General features: G+C 53.9%; 1 protein-coding gene across 4 annotated transcripts; it reads left to right on the top strand.

Moving 5' to 3' along the window:
- The first annotated feature begins 187 nt into the window (after positions 1-187).
- DMAC2 (distal membrane arm assembly component 2) lies at positions 188-20,838 on the top strand. 4 transcript variants are annotated; one of them, XM_073322220.1, is made up of 7 exons: positions 1,940-2,355; positions 3,821-3,968; positions 4,809-4,990; positions 6,500-6,580; positions 6,732-6,871; positions 18,467-18,629; positions 20,419-20,838. In XM_073322220.1, exons 1-7 carry the CDS (start codon positions 2,309-2,311, stop codon positions 20,615-20,617), a joined length of 960 nt encoding a protein of 319 aa, XP_073178321.1. In that variant the 5' UTR covers positions 1,940-2,308; the 3' UTR covers positions 20,618-20,838. The 4 variants fall into 4 exon arrangements, with proteins under 4 accessions (XP_073178323.1, XP_073178322.1, XP_073178321.1 ...); XM_073322222.1 differs by lacking the exons at positions 1,940-2,355; positions 3,821-3,968 and adding an exon at positions 188-257; XM_073322221.1 differs by lacking the exon at positions 6,500-6,580 and having other exon boundaries at positions 1,938-2,355.
- The last annotated feature ends 1,825 nt before the right edge of the window (positions 20,839-22,663 follow it).

Here is a 22,663-nt window from a genome sequence, read left to right as displayed (position 1 = left end):
AGGCAGGGGTGGGGGGAAACTGAGGCACGGAGTGGGGAAGCGAGGGGCTCAGGGGCGCACAAGGAGTCAGCGCTGCAAATAGCGCTCAGGATCCCCCCCTCCCCCCGGCCAGGGCTGGAACCCAGGAGTCCCGGACCCCCAGGTCACTGAGGGGGCGGGGCTAAACGGGAGGGCGGGGCGGAGCGGGAAGGGTCCGGGCGCTCCGCGGGCGGGGCCGGGAGTCACGTGGCCGATCCAAGATGGCGGCGCCTAGGGCGGTAGGTCGGGCGGGGGGGGCACATGTCCGCGCGCCTCGGCCCCGCCCGCGCCAGAGCGTCCCGGGGGGGGGCAGGTTCCCGCCCGCTCCCCTAACGCCCCCCCCGGGGCCCCTGTAACGCCCCCTCCCAGCGCCCGGGTCCCGCCCCCCCGCCCCTATAATCCCCCCCCCCCTCCGGGGTCCCCAGCGCCCGGGTCCCAGCCCCCTCCGCCCCCATAACCCCCCCCGGGGTCCCTAGCGCCCTGGTCCCGGCCCCCCCCATAACCCCCCCCCCCCGCCGCCGGGGTCCCCAGCGTCCGGGTCCCGGCCCCCCCCCATAACCCCCTCCGCTCCGGGGTCCCTAGCACCCTGGTCCCGGCCTCCCCCGCCCCCATAACCCCCCCCGCTCCGGGGTCCCTAGCACCCTGGTCCCGGCCTCCCCCGCCCCCATAACCCCCCCCCGCCGCCGGGGTCCCCAGCGCCCTGGTCCCGGCCCCCCCCCATAACCCCCCCCGCTCTGGGGTCCCTAGCACCCTGCTCCCGGCCCCCTCCGCCCCCATAACCCCCCCCCCGGGGTCCCTAGCACCCTGGTCCCGGCCTCCTCCGCCCCATAACCCCCCCTGGGGTCCCCAGCGCCCTGGTCCCGGTCCCCTCCGCCCCCATAACCCCCCTGCCTCCGGGGTCCCCAGCGCCCGGGTCCCGGCCCCCCCCCATAACCCCCTGCCTCCGGGGTCCCCAGCGCCCTGGTCCCGGCCCCCCCCCCATAACCCCCTGCCTCCGGGGTCCCTAGCGCTCTGGTCCCGGCCTCCCCCACCCCCATAACCCCCCCTGCCGGGGTCCCCAGCGCCCGGGTCCTGGCCTCCCCCCATGGTGGGCCCCCCTGGGGTCCCCAGCCCTTGGGCCGGCTCCTCGGAGCGAACCGCTCCGTCTGAGCGGGTCCCTGGTCCGAGTGCGCCGCAAACCCTGTGCCAGCCGGGCCGGCTCGTCGTCCGGGACCCTCTGGCTCTGCTGGGCCCTGGAAACGTCCTGGGGCTGTTTCCGCGTTGCCCGGGGGCGCGTGCTGCCGGGGGCCCAACCCTGCCTCGCTCATCGGTGGGCGACTGGCTGCGGTAGGGGGCCGCTCGGGCGCGAGGCTGCTCAAAACCATCCCCAGAGCCAGAGGGTGACCCCAGCGCTGGGGTCCGGTGAGCAGCACGAGGTCGTGAAAAGGACCCATGGTAGCATAGCGTAGAGAAGGCCCCAGAAGCTGGATCTGGGACGGGCCCGTGGTCCCTGCGACCTCAAATACCAGACCCGATGTCCAGGTGGCAGCTTCCGGGTCCACAGGCCTCACTGTCGGAGCCGGGCCTTGGGAAGCAGATCCCAGCGTTGGCAGCCAGCGACCTTCTCCACGCCCGCCTGGCATCAGTGTCATGTCGGTTGCTAGTCCGTGTCCCTGCAAGAGCCATTGTTGGCTGGTCATGTTGCCCTGTTGTGTGGACTGTACCTGGAGGGCCCCCGGCAAGCCCAACCTTTGTTTAAAATTGCCTCCTTTGGAATCGCTTATAAAAATGGCTTTTCAGGAGCTCTTCCCCCCGCCCCCCCCCCAAATATTTTTGGGGCCAAATATCACCATGACAGTTTCCCTTTGAAACAGCGGCTGTTTTCCAGTCCAGAGGGGGCTGCATTTTGTTGGTGAGTGACGTGCGTCCACGGAGGCTGAGAAACGTTCTGGCGTCCTTTGCTGAGAAGGGTAGGCTCAGGGAGAAGGGTTTTAACGAATTGGATTTGAAATGTGAAATCCCTCCGGGGGAAGAGGGAGCTGAGAGCGCCAGCCAGTAGATGTCACTAGATCTCTTTGGGACAAGCTCAGGAGTGTCCCGGATCGGGACCTGGTGTTTTTCATCGCTGGGTCAAAGAGTTGAATTCAGCCCTGGTCGGTAGTGACCTAAAGCACTGATTTGATGGTCTCGGTGTTAAATTAGTTGTATGTGAAGACTTAATGCATGGGTGAGCTGTGTCTCCTTGCACTGATGGTAGCAAACAAGCCTTGATTGTGCTGTGAAGGACGCGTCAGCCTTGACAAACCTCCTCATGACTTCAGGACCAAGCCCCTGTTCTTGTGACATTAACTTCCTCAGGTGAAGAAGTGGATTCTTGGCCAAAGTCTTTGCAGCCTGCTTAATTTTTGCAGTTACTTATAAAACCTTAACCCGCCAGGTGAAAAAGGCAAAGAATAAAGGAAAGGAGTTCTGTATTTGAGAACCACGTGGGATTCTCAGCAGTGCTAACCTCAAGCATTTAAAAAAAATCACAAGGCAAGCCCCCCAAAGGTTGGGAGATTGGCTTAAGAAACATGGGGTGTGGGGGTGGGTGTGCAAGGCTGGTGGCGGGGCAAAGGTGGAGCGTGTGGGGCCAGCCGCTCCCGCTTCTGGTCTGTCACCGCAGCCCCCGCTGCGTGCCGGCTCTTGGCCTGCAGGGCCCCCTGGCCCGTTTCCGGCCGGCACGCTACGCGCTATGAACTGCAGTGGCTGGTGTGTCATCTCTGCTGCCCACCCATCGACCCTCCCCCTCTTGCTGTCCTCTCCCTCCTTCGCCCCCCGCCCAGCCCCGCTGCTCGTCCATCTCACTCACCCAGCGCTGTGGGGAGAACCAGCCCCTGGTCCGAGCGCTCAGCTCACCAACAGCCTGGCTGTCAGGCTCCTTCCTTCCCCACTGCCTCTGGCTGGGCCGGTGCCCCGGGAAAGCCAAGACCCTCCGGCCTGGGGCGCTGGCCAGGAGGAGCCGAGCCCGGCATGTACCAGAGCCATGCACAGTGCTGGCACAGGGAAGCCTCCCTGCCCCTCAGCTGAGCTCTGGAGTTGGAGGGGGGAAGCAATTTCCAGCCTGTTCATGCCCCCCCATGCAGGCTCCACAGCTTCTCCCAAGGCAGGGGCTTAGCCCCTTCTTCACCCGCCCCCTCCCGCTGTGGGCCCTGTCCCAGGGAGCGCAGGGCTGCTCTGTTCCCTCGGCCCCCTCCCCTGCTGAGCCACCTCTCTGGCCCCCCTGCAGTCGGGTTCCCTGGCCCCAGGTGCACAATGCAGCCTTAGGGCTTAACCCCTTCCTGCCCACGCTGTCGCCAGGGGGCAGGAGGCGGCTGGGTTATGTCAGTGGCCGGCAGTTGTCTGGAGGTGTCAGCTGCCTTTCTGACACTGCGGGCAGGAAGGGACAAGCTGCTTCCAGTGCGGGGAGGGGGAGAAGAGATGGGTTCTGCAAAGACAGGGGCCAGGTGATGTGTGTGTGACACCCCTCCCCATGTGAACCCTAAAGCCTTAAGGTAAATAAAGACTCCAGCTACGCAGTATTTCCTTTTAACAGGGGTTCAGTCAACTTGGTGGTAGTTTGAACGTTTGTCCTGCGTAGTTCTGATTGCCACTGACCTCGCTTGAATACGAGTGATTTTACCACGTGTCCCGTGTTCAGCACAGGGAAATATGGTCACCCCGCCCGTCAGACCCAATTTCCCAGCTGCCTGGGTGTATTTAAGCTCTTGGCTTTCCTTTTTTCCCCTCCTCGCTAATCACGTTGCAAAACCAACCCCATGAGACCTTCCATTTGTGGTTCCAGCACAGGAGAGTCGCTCTGCTGGGGTGTGGTTAGGTGTTTCTCGGCAAGGGCCGGAACAAAGATCTCTTCGTGGTCACTTGCTTCCTCAACTCAGGCCAGCTGCTCAGATCTGTGGCCGCCCGAAGAATCTCCAGCGGGAGAGTTTAAGGTGCTTTTGCTATAGCTAGCACAGCTGTAATTGCTTCTCTCCTGTAGACAGATGCTTCAAGCTTAAGAAAACCTGTAAATGTAGCTTCTGGTTCTGCAGCTAATGAGTGAAGCTGTGAGGTGGATACAGCTTCCTTGTAGAGACAGCCTGGGGAAGGGATTTGCTCCAGATTTGGCAGCAGTTGGCAATCCGCCTGGGGATAGGACTGAGCTTTCTTGACCCTCAGACTCTTTATACACAAGGGAAACTGAGGCACAGAGAGGGCAAAGTGGGAGAACTGGGAAAGCAACCCAGGAGTCCTCAATCCTAGTCCCCCCTGGCTCTAACCTCTAGACAAACTCCTCTCCCAGAGCAGGGGTTAGAACCCAGGAGTCCTGGCTCCCACTCCCCAGGTAAAAAGCATTGTAAATGAGAAGCAGGTATAAAGCGGCTCCCCTGGACTGGGGAATCCAGCTGCTTCTGCCGGTGTGATACTGTGAGCAGCAATCCGAGGTGTGAAATCCAGTGTCCTGCCAGTGATCATACCGGATGTAGCCAGCAGTCGGAGTCTCTTGTGTGGCTAGAGCGAAATCACCCTGGGAGAGGCTCCTGTGTGGCCTCCACCTGTCAGCGCGCGTGAGGCTCTGACCCCTTGGCTCCCCTTGGGAGCAGAGAGGCTACATTTAACCTCTAACCAGCAGAGCCCTCTCGGAGGCGGGGGTTGGGGAGGAATTGGGTTGCTTCCATTAGCAGAGGGTTCTCTCCGTCTTACGGCGTTTGCATTGACAGTCCCCAACCCCCGGGCCTTAGAAATCTGATGGACTCTCTGGGAGTTCACCTGGTTAACCGTGTGTCTTGCAGCTCCAGGAATGCAGGGCTTTCCCCCACCTTCTGGGTGCCCGTCGTCCGTACAGCAGTGCCACCTGCCCAGACCCTCCAAAGGGTGGCATCCTTCGGTACCTCTGTAACCGGTTCTATGACATCGAATACCTCGTCGGCTGGAGCGCGAAGCTTCGCTACAGAAACCTGCGGAGGAAGAACGTGTACGTACAGCCCGCGTCTCCGGTGTTCCCCAGCTGAGAAAGGGGGGGCGGGGGGGCTGGAGAGGGATGGCTGGAACTTGACTTCCTGGAAAAGAGAAACCTCTGAGACTTTCCCTTCTGAGCAGCTGATGACTGTAAATGTGGTGGTTATGGAACTGCCGGGTACCTGCAGGGAGACCTGCACAACCAACCGCTCATGGGAAATCTAAAGCGGAGCTAGGCGGGAATTTTTAAATTTTTTGGGGGGTGAAAAATGCTGATTTTTCAAAACCGAAGCTGTGGACGGGAAAGGATCAGTTTTGATGAATTTCCCAGCAGGACAAAAACGCTGGAAAACCCTTTTGAAATGGCAAGTTTCATTTTTTTTCTTTTGTAAGCAACGTTTTGGTCTAGAAACGTAACTTAATTGCTACTAAAAGAAAAGTTAAAAGGGTCAAAATTGAAGCAAATGTCTCCGAAGTAAGAGAACGTTTCCACCGAGTCAAAGTGCATTTTCCTGTTCAGTTTGCCTGCTCGCGAAAGTACAGGCGATTTTGCCCTTTTGTCGCGATTCTGTATGAGAAAATTTTTCCAGATCTTGAACTTCTCACCGGACCTGAAAACCGTTCCTGCCCGGCTCTACTGTAAAGAAGAGCACTTAGCCCTTCTGTGGCACCTCTCCTCAGGAGAGCTCCAACCTCAAAGGCACAGCTGTCACGACCGGGTTGTGGGCAATCAGACCTAGTAGTCGGAGCCAGCATCTGCAGTCACGAGTCAGGAACCAGGGTCAGAGGCAGGAGACAAACTGGAGGTTGGGAACTACAAGTCAGGCGCCAGGCGCTGAGCTGGGTCGGGACGCCAGGCAGGGGGAGGGTTGGAGTCTGGCTGCTTCCGTGAACCTTGTGGACCTGGGTTCAAGACCCATGACGCAGGGGACTTGCATCGGAGCTGCAGAGCCTTTAAAATCTGGCTTCGCCTGCGCCCAAGGACTAGAAGCTGTTACCAGCTGATGGCGTGGTCAGTGGGTTTTCTGGGTCTCCGTCCGGTTCCTAGCAGCTCACAAGAGTCATTAAGTCTCAAGGTTGCTCTGGTCCTGGCATAGCGTGTGGGAGAGAAGCTGCCCTGGGTGTTGGGACTTTGTTCTCCAGTGGTTTTTAATTTCAGGATGGTTATTTGAGTCCAAACCGTATTGTTTGTTGTTACGGTAACACTGGGAGCCCAGTCGCGGATCAGGGCCCCACTGTGCCAGGCGCTGCACAAAAACAGAGCAAAAAAGTGTCCATGCTCCTCTTATCCAATTTACACGCTCTAGCCCCGCACGGATGGAAACAAACAGACTCCGGGTGTATATTTCTGGGCAAAATTTCTAGTAGATCGTAACCTCTTTGGAGCAGGGTCTGTGTGTGTACAGCTCTGAGCACACCAGGGGCCTGCTCCAGGTCTGAGGTTAAATAATAATAATTAATAGTCCTTGACATGCACCGTTTTCATGTTGAAAAATGTTATGATCCTCCCCCCTCCTTTTGCCAGGTACTATGGTTACACCAAGGAGATCTACGGAGACAATGTCGCGGCAGCCTACTTTGTCCTGTCCAACAGGGGAAGAGTGAGGTATTGACGCTCTTGGCCAAGCCCTGGGAACGTGGGTCTGGCCGGGGAATCCCCTCGGCAACGTCCCAGTTCCCCGTGTGGGGTCTCCGTGGGTGACTCGCCCTGACTCACCCCGGCTCAGTTCTCCTAACGCTGGCGTTTCTCCTTCCAGGTTTCAAGGCCAGGAGACCTGGTTCTCTGTGGACTGGCGAGGGAAGTACAGCTCCGATTTCCTACAGCTCCGAGACGTGCCTGTGGTGGCCATCGACCTCTCTGGCTCCGTGTTGAACTACAACGGGCTGGATAACCTAGGTGAGAAATGGATGGATTTCTGCGGAGGACATTTGTCTGCGGGATCTTTGGCGCAGCTGGGGGCACTATGAAGCACAGAAACATTTGGGCTAACGAGTGGCTTTTCTTATGGAGGAGGCAGTGCAGCCTAGTGGATAGAGCCCCGGACTGGGACTCAGGAGAGTTCCCAGCTCTGCTGCTGTGCAGGCCCCACCTCTGTGCCTCCATTTCCCCATCTGTAAAATGGGAATCGTGATCCCAACCTCCTCTGTAAGGAGCTTTGAGATCGAAGGATGAAGCTAGGGGTGATAAATTTTGCTGATTTCCCTCATTCCTGAGCTCTTGAACATCCCCAGGAGTCCTCCAAGGAGTGAACGCTTCTCAGGCCACATACGCTTAACCTGTGGAACTCACTGCTGCAGGATATCATTGGAAGAACTAGATTAGTACATTTGAGAAAAGATAAGACATTTATTGTAACAGCAGTGGCCATGCTTTTCTCCTACGAGAAACCCAGGGCGCTATCATTATTAATTTGACAGTAGTGCCTGGGCACCCTTGCCATGGCCCAGGGCCCCATGGTGCTAGGTGCTGTACAAATACAAAGATGGTCTCTGCCCCATAGAGCATACGGTCTAATTTGTAGAGTGCTTCGGGAGACGTGAATTGATAGGTGGAGGCAGAGATTGTCCCTTCTTGTCTTTACGGCTGGTGCTGTAAGGGGCACACAGCGCTGCTCAGATGGCTGCCGTGTGTCAGGGAAGCGATGGTACAAATACAAAGCAAGACAGGCCCGTTTCATACTAACTAATCCCAGGGGGCTGTGCTGACGCTGGGTGATTCGGGGATGTACCAATCTACTTACCTGCTGACGTGATGCCCAGCGTGACGCCGAGGCCACAAGGGCTAACGCAATCCTGGGCTGCATAAACTGGGGAATCTCCCGTCGGAGCAGAGAGGGTATTTCCCCTCTGTGTCTGGCCCTGGCGCGACCGCGGCTGGGACCTGGCGTCCAGTTCTGGTGCCCACCAGTCAGGAAGGAGGTAGATCGATGGGAGAGGGGTCAGCGAAGAGGCCAGGGATGGATTTTTCACAGGGAGGGTAATTTAATAAAGCAGTTTCCCAAGGGGGGGAGGGTGTGGATTCTGTAGCCCTGGTCATTTTGAAATCAAGGGGGTGTGTTTGTCTAACAGCTCTGCCATTCTCTGGCTTGTGGCACACAGACAGTCAGACCAGCTGATCACGCGCTCTCGTACAATCTATTCGTCCATTTCAGCACGGCAATTTTTGAGCTGTTGAAATACACTTTGGCCTTTACCTTCCTGCTTCCTGTGCCTTTTAATATGTGATATCCTGCCCTGGCTGGGAGCCAGTCAGAGGCAGTAATGTAGCAGGCTCCTCTCCAGGCTCACAATGGAGAGATCGTGTTCTTAATGGACAAGATGAAGCCTAGGAAGGTGGAGGCCGAGGATCTGGGTAAAATCTCCTGCTGAGGGTTTATTAGGCTGAGAAATCGTCTCCCACGGGAAGTGGCTGTGACCTTCCAGCCGGAGTCGCTGGCTAAAATCCTGGAGAGCAGAGATGGGGAGAAAAACCCTTTTCTTGTCTCTAATTTATGTAAAGCCACTCCTGCGTCTGGCTTGGAAATCTCCTGCTCTTACTGTTATACCAATAAAATAAAAACCAGCAGGATCTTATTAAAGAGGGAAAGGCAAAATACCACATTTATTGTGAATACAGAAAGAATCCTAGTAAGCAGTTAGTTATAGCTATAACATTCCATTCAATCTCATATTTATTCACACATTCATTCATACAAACACACACAGAGGTTCTGCAAGGTTGTTATCATAGTTACTAGCCTTAGAGTTGCTCATGCCAAGCTGTTGGCCAGGTGGCCTGGACATGAGGAGGGAGCAGGGCCTTGTCAGATGCTCATCTGATGCTCCTGGAAGTTGGTTTGCAGAATCAGACCCCAAAGTTCTCACTTTCTAGAGTCCATTTTTATAGGAATTTCTTCCTATGCCAGTCTATGGGAATTGCTTCATCATGCTGTTGCTGAATCAATCAGCAGATGGCACATTCCTGACGGCTCCGTGCTGCCAGATGGTATCTTGTTCTTTGGTTCTTCCATTCTTGAGGCTGTTGGGTGGATTCCAGTCTGCCCTCCGGGGGTCCTCTGCTTATTTCCACTTGACGCCTTCTTCAGCCAATGGACACTGGATTCTTAGGCTGGCACCTCCCTGATCATTCAGTTATTATCCACACCAAGAATCCATCCACATACATCCTCTATCTCTATTTTAATCACAGTTGTTAATACAACAAAATGAATACAACAAAAGGGCGGGGAGTTTCTGGGTGCTGTTTCTGTTGTTACAGAGTATTGCTTTGAGTCTCTCTCTCTGTGAATTGCTTTGAGAACAGACTCTGTCTTGGAATGTACTAACGCAATTAGCAGCTTGCAAGTTTCACACATAGAGGGAGAGAAACAGCACCAAAAACCAAGAGACCTCTTAATTAGTAATACCCTGGACTTTAAACTATGGGGAATCAAACTCATTTGTGATTTTAATACAGAACTTCTTTAATATGATCCAACGTAATCCCCCTTTTGACACTAAGATTTATAATAGTCAGTGTCACTTTCTATGTAGCCTATTCAAGAGAATGTACTGTGAGGCAATTTGAGTTCATCTGATGAAGTGAGCTGTAGCTCACGAAAGCTTATGCTCAAATAAATTGGTTAGTCTCTAAGGTGCCACAAGTCCTCCTTTTCTCTTTATTTAGACAATTTGCTGACCAGGTCCTTTATCTGCAGCTCCTTTGTGCTGCTCCTTCTTTCCTTCCTTTATCATTTAGGTCATTTGCATTTTCACAGCCGCTTCCTGCTTTTGGATTTAAAGCCCTCAGCAGCTCAGAGACTGGTTTCAGAGTAACAGCCGTGTTAGTCTGTCTTTGCAAAAAAGAAAAGGAGGACTTGTGGCACCTTAGAGACTAACCAATTTATTTGAGCATGAGCTTTCGTGAGCTACAGCTCACTTCATCGGATGCATACCGTGGAAACTGCAGAAGACATTATATACACACACAGAGACCATGAAACAATACCCCCTCCCACCCCACTGTCCTGCTGGTAATAGCTTATCTAAAGTGATCATCAAGTTGGGCCATTTCCAGCACAAATCCAGGTTTTCTCACCCTCCGCCCCCCCGCCCCCACACACACAAACTCACTCTCCTGCTGGTAATAGCCCATCCAAAGTGACCAGATTTCAGAGTGATCTCAGAGACTGGATCTTAAAAGGGACACAATCAACTTTCACCAGAGTTTTGATCCCTTTTAACTTCTCCTTCCAAAACACACAGCAATCTGAAAAAGAAATCCCAACCTATGGTGGCTCCCTTTGGAGCCCTAATAGCATTTTAATTAAGTAGTGTGGTATGTTTGCATTTCTTTTGCCCCTTCTACAATGTTCCCTGTGCATGTTCTGGGGCAAATGCACATTCCTTCTGTAGTTTAACTTCTAGAACATGATCCAGATCCATTTTTACATAAGGTGTCACTATTTCTTTTTCTTTTTTTTTGCTTACAGAGTTTTCATGTACCTTTATCAAAGTGAAAAGGAGTACTTGTGGCACCTTAGAGACTAACCAATTTATTAGAGCATAAGCTTTCGTGAGCTACAGCTCACTTCCTCAGATGCATATCGTGGAAACTGCAGCAGGCTTTATATATACACAGAGAATATGAAACAATACCTCCTCCCACCCCACTGTCCTGCTGGTAATAGCTTATCTAAAGTGATCATCAGGTGGGCCATTTCCAGCACAAATCCAGGTTTTCTCACCCTCCACCCCCCCCACACAAATTCACTCTCCTGCTGGTGATAGCCCATCCAAAGTGACAACTCTTTACACAATGTGCATGACCATCAAGTTGGGCTATTTCCTGCACAAATCCAGGTTTTCTCACATCCCCCCCCACCCCCATACACACACAAACTCACTCTCCTGCTGGTAATAGCTCATCCAAACTGACCACTCTTCAAGTTAAAATCCAAGTTAAACCAGAACATCTGGGGGGGGGGGGTAGGAAAAAACAAGAGGAAACAGGCTACCTTGCATAATGACTTAGCCACTCCAAGTCTCTATTTAAGCCTAAATTAATAGTATCCAATTTGCAAATGAATTCCAATTCAGCAGTTTCTCGCTGGAGTCTGGATTTGAAGTTTTTTTGTTGTAAGATAGCGACCTTCATGTCTGTGATTGCGTGACCAGAGAGATTGAAGTGTTCTCCGACTGGTTTATGAATGTTATAATTCTTGACATCTGATTTGTGTCCATTTATTCTTTTACGTAGAGACTGTCCAGTTTGACCAATGTACATGGCAGAGGGGCATTGCTGGCACATGATGGCATAGATCACATTGGTGGATGTGCAGGTGAACGAGCCTCTGATAGTGTGGTTGATGTTATTAGGCCCTGTGATGGTGTCCCCTGAATAGATATGTGGGCACAATTGGCAACGGGCTTTGTTGCAAGGGTAAGTTCCTGGGTTAGTGGTTCTGTTGTGTGGTATGTGGTTGTTGGTGAGTATTTGCTTCAGGTTGCGGGGCTGTCTGTAGGCAAGGACTGGCCTGTCTCCCAAGATTTGTGAGAGTGTTGGGTCATCCTTTAGGATAGGTTGTAGATCCTTAATAATGCGTTGGAGGGGTTTTAGTTGGGGGCTGAAGGTGATGGCTAGTGGCATTCTGTTATTTTCTTTGTTAGGCCTGTCCTGTAGTAGGTAACTTCTGGGAACTCTTCTGGCTCTATCAATCTGTTTCTTTACTTCTGCAGGTGGGTATTGTAGTTGTAAGAAAGCTTGACAGAGATCTTGTAGGTGTTTGTCTCTGTCTGAGGGGTTGGAGCAAATGCGGTTGTATCGCAGAGCTTGGCTGTAGACGATGGATCGTGTGGTGTGGTCAGGGTGAAAGCTGGAGGCATGCAGGTAGGAATAGCGGTCAGTAGGTTTCCGGTATAGGGTGGTGTTTATGTGACCATTGTTTATTAGCACTGTAGTGTCCAGGAAGTGGATCTCTTGTGTGGACTGGACCAGGCTGAGGTTGGTGGTGGGATGGAAATTGTTGAAATCATGGTGGAATTCCTCAAGGGCTTCTTTTCCATGGGTCCAGATGATGAAGATGTCATCAATATAGCGCAAGTAGAGTAGGGGCTTTAGGGGACGAGAGCTGAGGAAGCGTTGTTCTAAATCAGCCATAAAAATAAAAATGTTGGCATACTGTGGGGCCATGCGGGTACCCATAGCAGTGCCGCTGATCTGAAGGTATACATTGTCCCCAAATGTAAAATAGTTATGGGTAAGGACAAAGTCACAAAGTTCAGCCACCAGGTTAGCCGTGACATTATCGGGGATAGTGTTCTTGACGGCTTGTAGTCCATCTTTGTGTGGAATGTTGGTGTAGAGGGCTTCCACATCCATAGTGGCCAGGATGGTGTTATCAGGAAGATCACCGATGGATTGAAGTTTCCTCAGGAAGTCAGTGGTGTCTCGAAGGTAGCTGGGAGTGCTGGTAGCGTAGGGCCTGAGGAGTTTGTGTGTGTATGGGGGTGGGGGGGATGTGAGAGAACCTGGATTTGTGCAGGAAATGGCCCAACTTGATTGTCATGCACATTGTGTAAAGAGTTGTCACTTTGGATGGGCTGTCACCAGCAGGAGAGTGAATTTGTGTGGGGGGGTGGAGGGTGAGAAAACCTGGATTTGTGCTGGAAATGGCCCAACCTGATGATCACTTTAGATAAGCTATTACCAGCAGGACAGTGGGGTGGGAGGAGGTATTGTTTCATATTCTCTGTGTATATATAAAGCCTGCTGCAGTTTCCACGGCATGCATCCGATGAAGTGAGCTGTAGCTCACGAAAGCTCATGCTCAAATAAATTGGTTAGTCTCTAAGGTGCCACAAGTACTCCTTTTCTTTTTGCGAATACAGACTAACACGGCTGTTACTCTGAAACCTGACTTTATCAAAGTGACAGTCTGATTACTCCGAGCCATTTTAAGGCTCAGTGTTTCTAATATTGCTTCTTTTTGTTTTGTGCACCTTACCCCTGCTGTTGCTTCAGAGGGGCACTGTCTTTTTTTATTTCTTATTATTTATTTATTTATTTACTACAGCTCTCATCTGCTATTTTGTTACAAAACCAAATGAAAACCAACCAACCAAACAAACAAACAAAAAGAAAACAGAATTTTTTTTTTCTGATTTTGACTGCCCTGCTGCAGCCACAACTTAATAACATTTTAAATTTTGTAAAGCAGTGAGTTACCTTTTAAGGGTTAAATGCCAAATCCCAAAGCCAAACAACACTAATTACCTGTGTCTAGCAAAAAGGTCTGTCAGTTTTGCAACTTTGAATTAAAGAGTCAAATGAATTTTTAGTGGCATTATTTAAAACAAAAACAAAACCAATTGGTCCTTAGAACTTTACATATTTACACACACACAGATAGATATGTACACGTTTTCTTTTCCTTAACATCCCTTCCACACTGCTCTGTTTTTTTTTTTTTTTTTTTTACATCTTACATTCCCTTTATACATTTGAGGCAGTTAAGTTCCAATACAACCCCCTTATGTTCTTTTAGCAAATTTGACTAAATTGTCCAGTCAAATGATTTTAATCAGGTAGTTTATTTTTGCCTGGCTAATTTACATACATTCCTTTGGAAAAGGGCCCATTTTCCCTTCAGAATGGCTGCAAAGAAAACAAGAATGCTCTTTCTCTAACACTTTTCCTTTTTAACATTTTCACAAAGTTTAGCTGCTTAATTCCCTCCAGCCTCTGCAAAGTTAACTTTTTTACTCTCTTTTCTCTTTGTCATTATGCCTGGGGGTGCCGTACATAGGACCTTCTCCCCCTTCACCTGCCTCCCTCCAGCCTCTGCAGAGTGAACTTTTTCACTCTTTTTTTGCATTCCTGGAGTGCCTCTTTCACTATTTTCCGCTGGCTTTGAGTATTTGTAGCCAGCACCTTCCAATTGTCTGCTCCCTTTTCCGTTTGTGCCTTTTCCTCTTTACATGAGGACAAGCGGAGAGAAGAAACCTTACAGGCCTCCCACAACAGCCAAATTGCTGCTGCATCTCTGTTGGCAGCACGAGAAGGTTTGTATATGAGGATACACGGAGCCAATCTATCCTCTAGGTCCGAAATAGTGCAGACATCAGCTAGGGCTTGTTTAGTCCAAGGACTGTGCCCAAATTTTTGAAGGATTTGTTTAAAAGGTGTAATTTCTTTAACAAAAGGTGAGGTTGGAGTTCCTTCTGACTCCATTCCTCCCTCTGGTACTGGCTTACCCTGTTTTCTTTTAAACATCTTAACATGGATATTTCAATCTCTTTGTCACTGCTGGTATTACTTAGCAAGTGACACAGCCTAGATTCTGAAATCATAGTTTAATCTATGCGTTTTTCCCCGGCTACCTTCCCGGAGGCCAGCAGGTCCCCGGCTACCTTCCCGGAGGCCAGCAGGTCTGGTTAACTTAATAGACATGCCTAGCTCAATAGAGCTGGCGGTGTGCACACCAATATTTACGATAACTGAGGTTTTTTACCAATATTCCCCCTTTCGCAATTCTCCACCAAAATGTTATACCAATAAAATAAAAACCAGCAGGATCTTATTAAAGAGGAAAAGGCAAAATACCACATTTATTGTGAATACAGAAAGAATCCTAGTAAGCAGTTAGTTATAGCTATAACATTCCATTCAATCTCATATTTATTCACACATTCATTCAGACAAACACACACACACAGGTTCTGCAAGGTTGTTATCATAGTTACCAGCCTTAGAGTTGCTCATGCCAAGCCACTGGCCAGGTGGCCTGGACATGAGGAGGGAGCAGGGCCTTGTCAGATGCTCATCTGATGCTCCTGGAAGTTGGTTTGCAGAATCAGACCCCAAAGTTCTCACTTTTTAGAGTCTTTCTTTTTGCGAATACAGACTAACACGGCTGTTCCTCTGAAACCTATTTTTATAGGAATTTCTTCCTATGCCAGTCTATGGGAATTGCTTCATCATGCTGTTGCTGAATCAATCAGCAGATAGCACATTCCTGACGGCTCCAAGATGTTATCTTGTTCTTTGGTTCTCCCATTCTTGAGGCTGTTGGGTGGATTCCAGTCTGCCCTCGGGGGGGGGGGGGGGTCCTCTGGTTATTTCCACTTGACGCCTTCTTCAGCCAATGGACACTGGATTCTTAGGCTGGCACCTCCCTGATCATTCAGTTATTATCCACACTAAGCATCCATCCACATACATCCTCTATCTCTATTTTAATCACAATTGTTAATACAACAAAATGAATACAACAAAAGGGCGGGGAGTTTCTGGGTGCTGTTTCTGTTGTTACAGAGTATTGCTTTGAGTCTCTCTCTCTGTGAATTGCTTTGAGAACAGACTCTGTCTTAGAATGTAATAACGCAATTAGCAGCTTGCAAGTTTCACACCTAGAGGGAGAGAAACAGCACCAAAAACCAAGAGACCGCTTAATTAGTAATACCCTGGAATTTAAACTATGGGGAATCAAACTCATTTGTGATTTTAATACAGAATTTCTTTAATATGATCCAATATTACAGCTTGTGTGCTGTTCATTGTAATAGCTCCCCAAAGACCTGTTTTGTGGGCCAGCAATCTCTGTCCTGACTCATTTGTCTTATAATCTGGGTCCCCTGGTGTTTGCCTCGTACCAGTCTTTTCCGTGAGTTGCTGGTGCCCTGAGCCCGTGGCTGGGTGCGCGTTGGTCCCGGCGTCTGCCTTGGTGGATCCAAACGCAGGGCTGGAGCCTTGGCAAGCGGCTGGGTGGTCCGTTGCCCCATGCTTGGGCTAGCTTTAGTATCGATTGCAGGTGCTTTGGCCTCGCGGGCAGTTCCCGGTGGCTCTGCTGGAGGGTTGTGTACCTTGCTGTGAGATCCTTCGTAATGCCATCCTGGCTGCTTCTAATGCACGGCTGGAGGGATGGCGTGTCCATTTCCTGGCCGTCGGAAGCAGCTGCTATCTCAGGCAATGATTTGATGAACCTAATCCATATGTCTGCCTCAGTCTGAAATAATCAGATGTGTCCAAAGACCCACAGCTGCCATCTGTTGAGACCAGATCTCGGGTTACACAGAGATCTGTTGTCCAGTGTTTAGCTGTCACTTTGGGTCTGATCTTGTTGAGGACTCATTATTGCCAGCTCAGGATTTTAGTGCGAGTCTGGCCAGATTTGGTGGTGTCCTTAAAGCCCCAGCACCTGGAGTCCTGTGATTACATGAGCCCCTCAGGGTATGTCCACACTGCAAAGGAGAACCCGTGGTGCTGAATCTCAGAGCCTGGGCCGACTGACTCGGGCTCTCGCTGCGGGGCTAAAAACAGCACAGCAAACCTAGAAAACATGCCGTAGATCTGGGCTCCCGGCAACATGTCGGGTATTAAGCCAGACTGCCCTCTTTTTGAGAGGTTTGCCACCTTGCCCACCTGGTATTGGGACAAAACCCAATGTGGTTTTGGCCAGCATTGGCCGGGGGACTTGGTGTTAAAAGCATCCAGAGGGCAGGGTGAGTGGCTGTTCTGGACGCAGGGCAGAATGGCTGCGGGCCATAACTAGGGCCTCTCCTGGTTGCAATGGTGCTAAGCTGCCTGGTAACCAGCAGTTTGTTGTGTAGAGTAAAGGCTCTTTGTTTCCCCGTCTGGAGTTAGACGAGCTGGTTCCCCTTGTAACGGAAAGCACAGCATGCTGGGCCGAAGTCAGCCCTGCGGTGACTTGCCAAGGCTTGAACCGGGGAGCAGTGTGACCCTTTGTCTGCAGTTATTTTCCTCGTTTTCTCCACCGTTAGGCAAAGGGGAGGCAGGATGGGGAGAGTGCCCCTTCTCCTTAGGCCGACGCAGCCCCTAATTTCTGGGGGTCGGTTCCTGACCTGGCTGCGAGTCTTTGATTATCAGAGCCAGGTTCGGGTGGTCTCTGGTTGCGGGAGGTTTGGGTCTTTTCTGGGGTTGGATTTTCTCCGCCCCTTGGCTCGCTTCTCATTCTTGCACGCGGCCGCCCGGCCTGATTCCCAGTCGCCCCGCGCCATGTGTAGCCGCAGCAGAATGGCGCAGAGGGGCGGCCTGTCACCCCGCTTTGTCCTGATGGCAGGTGATGGGGAACTTAGGTACATCACTGGCACCGTCTCTGAGCGTCCCTCAGCTGAGCTCAGGAATAGGCCAGTCCTTGCAGCCGTTGGCTCGTCTCATAGTCTTTGCATCACCGTTGCTGCGCGGTTCCACGCATCTCACGTGACCAGACTCTGCGGAACTTGTGTTTTATTTTGTCATTTTGATGGAGAAGGTTGATCGTTATTTTTAAGCATTTTTAATTTTTTTAAATGGATGTAAATATTCACTGTTGTGGGAAACTCTGGGGAGGTCAGACGATGGTTACTGAATGGCAGGAGATGCTGAGATTCAAGTTAAAGCTTTATAACCATGAAGTCACAAATTGGCAGCATCACGTGTCAAAACAGACCAAGTAACTAGCCTTAAATCAAACGCTCGAGCAGCATTTTTCGTACTTAGTCTGGCTCTACATGTTGATCACCATTGCTGGAAATCAGCATTCACCGCCATGTACTAATCAAATCCGAGTTCCTCCGACACTAGATAGAACCCAGTCCCCTGGCTCACACCTCTCTGTGCCACTCCTAAAAACGAGGGTTTGGTATTTATTGCCCTGGAGCTTGTATTTCATCCGCCAGGTGAGGAGACCCTGCCTCTGACCGGAGTTGGGGGAGGAGAGAGAACGAGTCGGGGCTCTCCTCGTGGATGTTGAATCTCTGGCCGCGTTGTAGCTGGCAGAGATTATTTTTCAGGTTGCCAGTAGCAGGCAGACGGATCTTTGAGCCTGTATTGCTCGCGTGTGTCACGTCAAGTTACGATTCCCCACCTCCTCTGCCACCCTTGGCCAGCGTTTCTTCGCCTGGGTGCGTAGTAGGCGCATAGATACCAAGGCCAGAAGGGAGCATCCAGTCCAACCTTCTGCACATTGCAGGCCACAGACCTTCACCCACTCCTGCAACAGACCTGTAATCTCTGGCTGAGGAAGGGAAACCTGCCAGGGTCTCTGCCAAGCCAACCTGGTGGTGGTGGTCAGTTAGACCTGGAGCATGTGGGTGAGACCCACCAGCCAGACACCTGGGGAAGAATTCCCTGTAGTAGCTCAGAGCCCTCCCTGTCTAGTGCCCCATCTCTGGCCGACGGAGATATTTGCAGCTAGGCACCATAGCACACGTTCAGGCGACAGATAAAAGGGCCGGGTTTCCAGAGGGGCTGAGCACCTGCCGTTGCCGGAGATGTCATGTGGGTGTGGAAACAGCCTGGCACCCTCCTGAAGATGGGTGCCGGGCAAGAGGTAGCTTGGTAAGTGCCACCTCCTATGGGAGGAGGCAAAATTCAAGTTCCAGGGGGTCACCTCGGAAGCTCTCCCTCTGGGCAGGTAACGAGATTGGGGCCAACGGAGCGGGGAGGGCTGGCTGGCTGCCACCAGGTTTGGGGCCCACAGCTCCACCCTCCTTTCCCTTTCCGCACCTGCAGTGAAGCTGACAGCACTGAGGTCCCTGGACCTGAGCCGCTGCCCCCATGTTGACGACTGGACCCTAAGCCGGCTGCATGTCTTCAAGGACAGCCTGGAGGAGCTCTCGCTGGCTGGGTGCCCCCAGGTCACGGAGCGGGGGCTGGCTTGCCTCCACCAACTCGAGTGAGTGGAAACGCTGGGAAGCGCGGCGCAGTGGTCAGAGCGCGGGGTGGGGAATCGGGACACCTGGGTTCGGAAGCTGGCTTTAGGACGGAGTGGAGGTTTAGGGTTTAGAGCAGAGGGCATTAGGAATCGGGTGGGGTCTATTTCCGTCTCCTGAAGGAGAGTGATGCCTAGTGGTTAGATTATTTTCTGACCTCTAGGAGGGGAGTGGGGTCTAGTGGGTAGTGCAGCAGGCTGAGACTCAGGACACCTGGGTTCTCTCCCCAGCTTTGGAAGGGAAGTGGGGCCTAGTGATTAAAGCGCGGGGAGGGAGGGTAGGGTGGCTGGGAGTCAGGACTCCTGGGTTCTCTCCCCAACTCTGGAAAGGGAGTGGAGGCTACTGGTTAGAGCGGGGGGGGGGAGGGGCTCGGTCTCCCTCAGCTCTAGGAAGGGAGTAGGATCTAGTGGTTAGAGGAGCCAGGACTCCTGGGTTCTGTTCTGGGCTCCAGGTCTAATGGTTAGAGCAGGGGAGAGTCAGAACTCCTGGGCGCTATCCCTCACTTTCACTATCGCTCTGTGCCTCAGTTTCTCCCTCTGTGAGTGAGGGCATGTTAACATCTGCCTCCGGGGGCAGCTGTGTGGCCTAGCTAATCAGCCATACAGGGCTTTGAGCTGCTCGGGTGAGCGTGCTCGGGAAGAGCCCAGGAGCGTGAGGGTTCGTCCTGCTCCACCCCTCAGGCAGCGCTGCTGCGCCAGCCAGGGGATCCGCCCTGAGACGCACTCCCGGAAAAGCCCCCGGCGGCTCTCGGCCACGAGCATCACCAGGAACGCTGCCACGCAGGCCCATGCAGGAGAGACGCGGCCTCCGCTGGGGCGGATGAGTCACCGCAGGGCGTGGTGCGGGCAGATCCTTTCCTTCCTCCTTGGCAGGGCGGCAGGGGCCTCCTCTCGGGCGGGTGCTGCGAAGGTGGGTGGCTGCTCCCCGGGTGCCCCTGGCTGGGGAGAACGGTGTGTTCTGCCCACGTGGGCGCTAACGCAAGGTGCTGTTCCAGCGAGGGCCAGGCCGCATTAATGGGGCTCGGGGAAACCTGCTCGGTCTTCACCAATGGGGGTGAAAACGCCGCGTGCCCCGGCTCCCCGCAGATTGTACCCAAGACACCCTGTGCACGGGGTTCGCTTCCACAGCGCCTCTCCTGCTGGGAGCGGTGCTTGTGCGGACACCGACCTTCGCCCCAAGAGATCAAAGCACTTTCCAAACCCCCGTCGGTCTCCCCGTCCCCCCAGCGGAGAAATTGAGGCACGGGCAGGGAGTAGCAAGTTGCTTGAGTCTGTGCTACCTGGGAGTAGAACCCAAGTGTCTGGGCCACATTTCTCCCTGCTCTAACCACTAGACCCAGCTCCTTTCCCTGCGGCCAAAGGACCAGGGCCAGGCTTTTAAAGGTGCACTGGTGCCTGTCTCCCAGGGGAGCAGATTCCTGTTGCATTTGCAGTGGGAGTGAGGAGCCGAAAGACTTTAAAAATCCAGCCCTGGACTCTCTCTCTTCTATTGTGCTGAGCGTCCTTTGAGGGGAGGCCGTGGGTTTATGGGCCGGTTGGAAGAGGGCCAGCGGGGCTTGCTGAAGGGATAGGGGGCGTCAGGGGCTGGGTGGGGGAAGGATCTGCCTCTGGTCCCAGCTCCGGGGGGGGAACCTTTCTATATGAGTCACTTTCCAGTGGTCCGGGGGCCGTGGGTCCGTGGCAGCGTTACCCTAGCCACAAGGCAGCTAATTGCTCTGTGTTTCGTTATCCCTTTTCCCCATCACCTCCCCAGGCACCTGCGACGCCTCGACCTCTCGCACCTGCCCTCGGTGCCCACCCCGGGGCTGATCCGGATCTTGGTGGAGGAGATGCTGCCGCAGTGCGAGGTGGTGGGGCTTGCCCCGTATTCTGGCGCCCAGACGAGCAGGGACGGAAGGGAGGAGCCCGGTGTCCCCAGCGGAGCCAGGAAAGCTGGTGAAATCCCTGCCTGACACCTGGCTGCTCTGCCCCCAGCTTTTCCTGACACTGATGGAAGAGGGCGGGAAGCCGCGCTCCCTTCAGCACCCTCCGATCATGGACAGCGAAGGACCCCAGCGTCGCGGTACCTTTGCGGGTGTGCCTGGGCTATCCATGCCCCCCAGCTTTGGTCTCACGGAGGACAGGGCTCGCAACCGGCTGAACCGTGCTGTGAGCATTAAAGGCCTCTCCCTGAGCCACTCTCGCATCCTTGTTTGCGGGAGAGGCCCGAGCGAAGGGAGAACTTGGGGATTCCCAAGAGACGGAGATGCAAGCGGCCGGGAGGCAAGGGGCCTTTCCAGCGCAGCAGGCTGGTTTGGTTTGGGTGGTGCCGGGCCCGACCGGGAGCCTGGAACGGCTCAAAGGGACCTGGGAGAAGGGAAGATTTTTTTGCTTTGGGCCGAGAAAGTTCTCGGAGCACAACTGTGCAGCATGTTCCCAACGCCGCACTAGGCGGGAAACGGCAGGAAAGAAAGGGTCCCTGTCTCCAACCCCGCCCTTTTCAGGCCATCTTCATCCTGGGAAGAAGCGACAGCCGCCACAACCCCCTTTCCCCCTCCCGTTTCAGGTCGGTTTGCGGGCGTGCGGGCAAGGTGGGAGGGCGGAGAGCTGGACGTGCCTCAGTATTTCTAGTCGGAGCCGGTCACGCCCGCGTCGTCTCCTCTCCCACCCACAGGCCTGGCTCAACGCTCCCTCCCGGCCTGCCTCCCGTTCCTCCTCCAGCCGCTCTGCCGCCAGCGGGACTTGCGGTGGCCGGGGGGGTCCCAGGATGTGGGACAAGTCAGAGCTTTTATCGGACCCACTTCCGCCGGGGGGAGAGACGCGCTTCGGAGCCTCCTGGCGCCCTGGAAGGGACCCAAAGAAGAGCTCCGTGTTTGCTCCAAAGCATGTCCAACCCAGGATCTCCCCTCCCCTCCATGTCCCTCCAGCTCAGATCCCCGGTGCCCGTCGCACGGGCGTTTCATGCCGCCGGCAGGACGGCACCTGGGTAGAAGCCATCCTGCCTGCCCCTGCCAGGTGGCTGGGCTGCATGCCCGCTGCAGCGGGTGACGAATGATCTGGCCACGTGACTCTGCCTCTCAGGGAGGCCATTAGCCGCGGGGAAGCTTCCCTTCCCTGCTAGCCTTTGTCTCGGGCGTCAGCTGCCCAGCGGAGCCGCTGCCCGAGAAGTCTGCTGTGCGTGGGGTTATGTCAGGGGCCTGGCGCCCGCGGGCTGAGCCTGGCACAGGAGCCGAGCCCGTTGCAGGCTGGGTTTGTGTGTTGAAAGCCCTTGGGCGTTTGTGCATCTGGTGGTTTGGGGTCTGAGTGGAGGAGCCTGGCCAGCAGCTCGCCCCCGGGAGAAAGGGGCTGGCATGTCCTGCCTCTCGCGTGAGGCCATGAGACCGTGCGTCTCGTTGTGTGGTGGTGCCTGGGGGCGCCCGAAACCAGCGCTTCTGAGCCTCACCACTCCGACTGACCCACAACCCCCTCGTGAGCCCGGCGAGGGGCAGCCCTGGGCCCAGCAAGGAGTGATTTGTTCAGAGTAGAGTTCAGAACCCAGGAGTCCTGGCTCCCAGCCCCCCCCTGCTCTAACCACTAACCCCACTCCCCTCCCGGAGCTGGGGATGGAACCCAGGAGTCCTAGCCCCTCGCCCCTTCCCCCCTGCTCTAACCACTAGACCCCATTTCCCCCTCCCCCAAGCCAGGAATAGAACCCAGGAGTTCTGCTACCCCAGCCCCCCTGCCCTAACCAGCAAAGCCAGAAATGGACCTCGCTGGCTCCGGCAGAGTGGAAATGCTGACGGGCTGTTTATTTTTAGCAGCAGGTTCATGGTTCAAACCCCGTTATCAGCTCCGCGTGCCTGCCTGGCCGTGACCCAGGCCGGGAGCGAACGCTGCCCCCCAGGTGCCCCAGCCAGAGGCCTCATAGCTCCCTGCCGGCTCCCGATTCCCAGGGCATTGGGGGATTTTGGTTGCTCCATTTCGGGTGTCGGTGGAGGAGGTGAAAGCCCAGCCTGCCCCCGGCCAGCGAGCTCTCGTTT

This window comes from Lepidochelys kempii, chromosome 23, assembly GCF_965140265.1.
Source record: "Lepidochelys kempii isolate rLepKem1 chromosome 23, rLepKem1.hap2, whole genome shotgun sequence".
Lineage (NCBI taxonomy): Eukaryota > Metazoa > Chordata > Testudines > Cheloniidae > Lepidochelys > Lepidochelys kempii.
The sequence above is the reverse complement of the archived record's forward strand: the minus strand, read 5'-3'. Positions and strand labels throughout refer to the sequence as shown.

What these genes read in the sequence shown, in the direction of transcription:
- DMAC2 (XM_073322220.1), top strand. Translation starts at nt 2,309, where the DNA reads ATGACTTCAGGACCAAGCCCCTGTTCTTGTGACATTAACTTCCTCAG. An exon ending in CTCCAGCGGGAGAGTTTAAG is followed by an intron (nt 3,969 to 4,808) that starts GTGCTTTTGCTA and finishes TGTGTCTTGCAG; the next exon opens with CTCCAGGAATGCAGGGCTTT. An exon ending in CAACGGGCTGGATAACCTAG is followed by an intron (nt 6,872 to 18,466) that starts GTGAGAAATGGA and finishes CCGCACCTGCAG; the next exon opens with TGAAGCTGACAGCACTGAGG.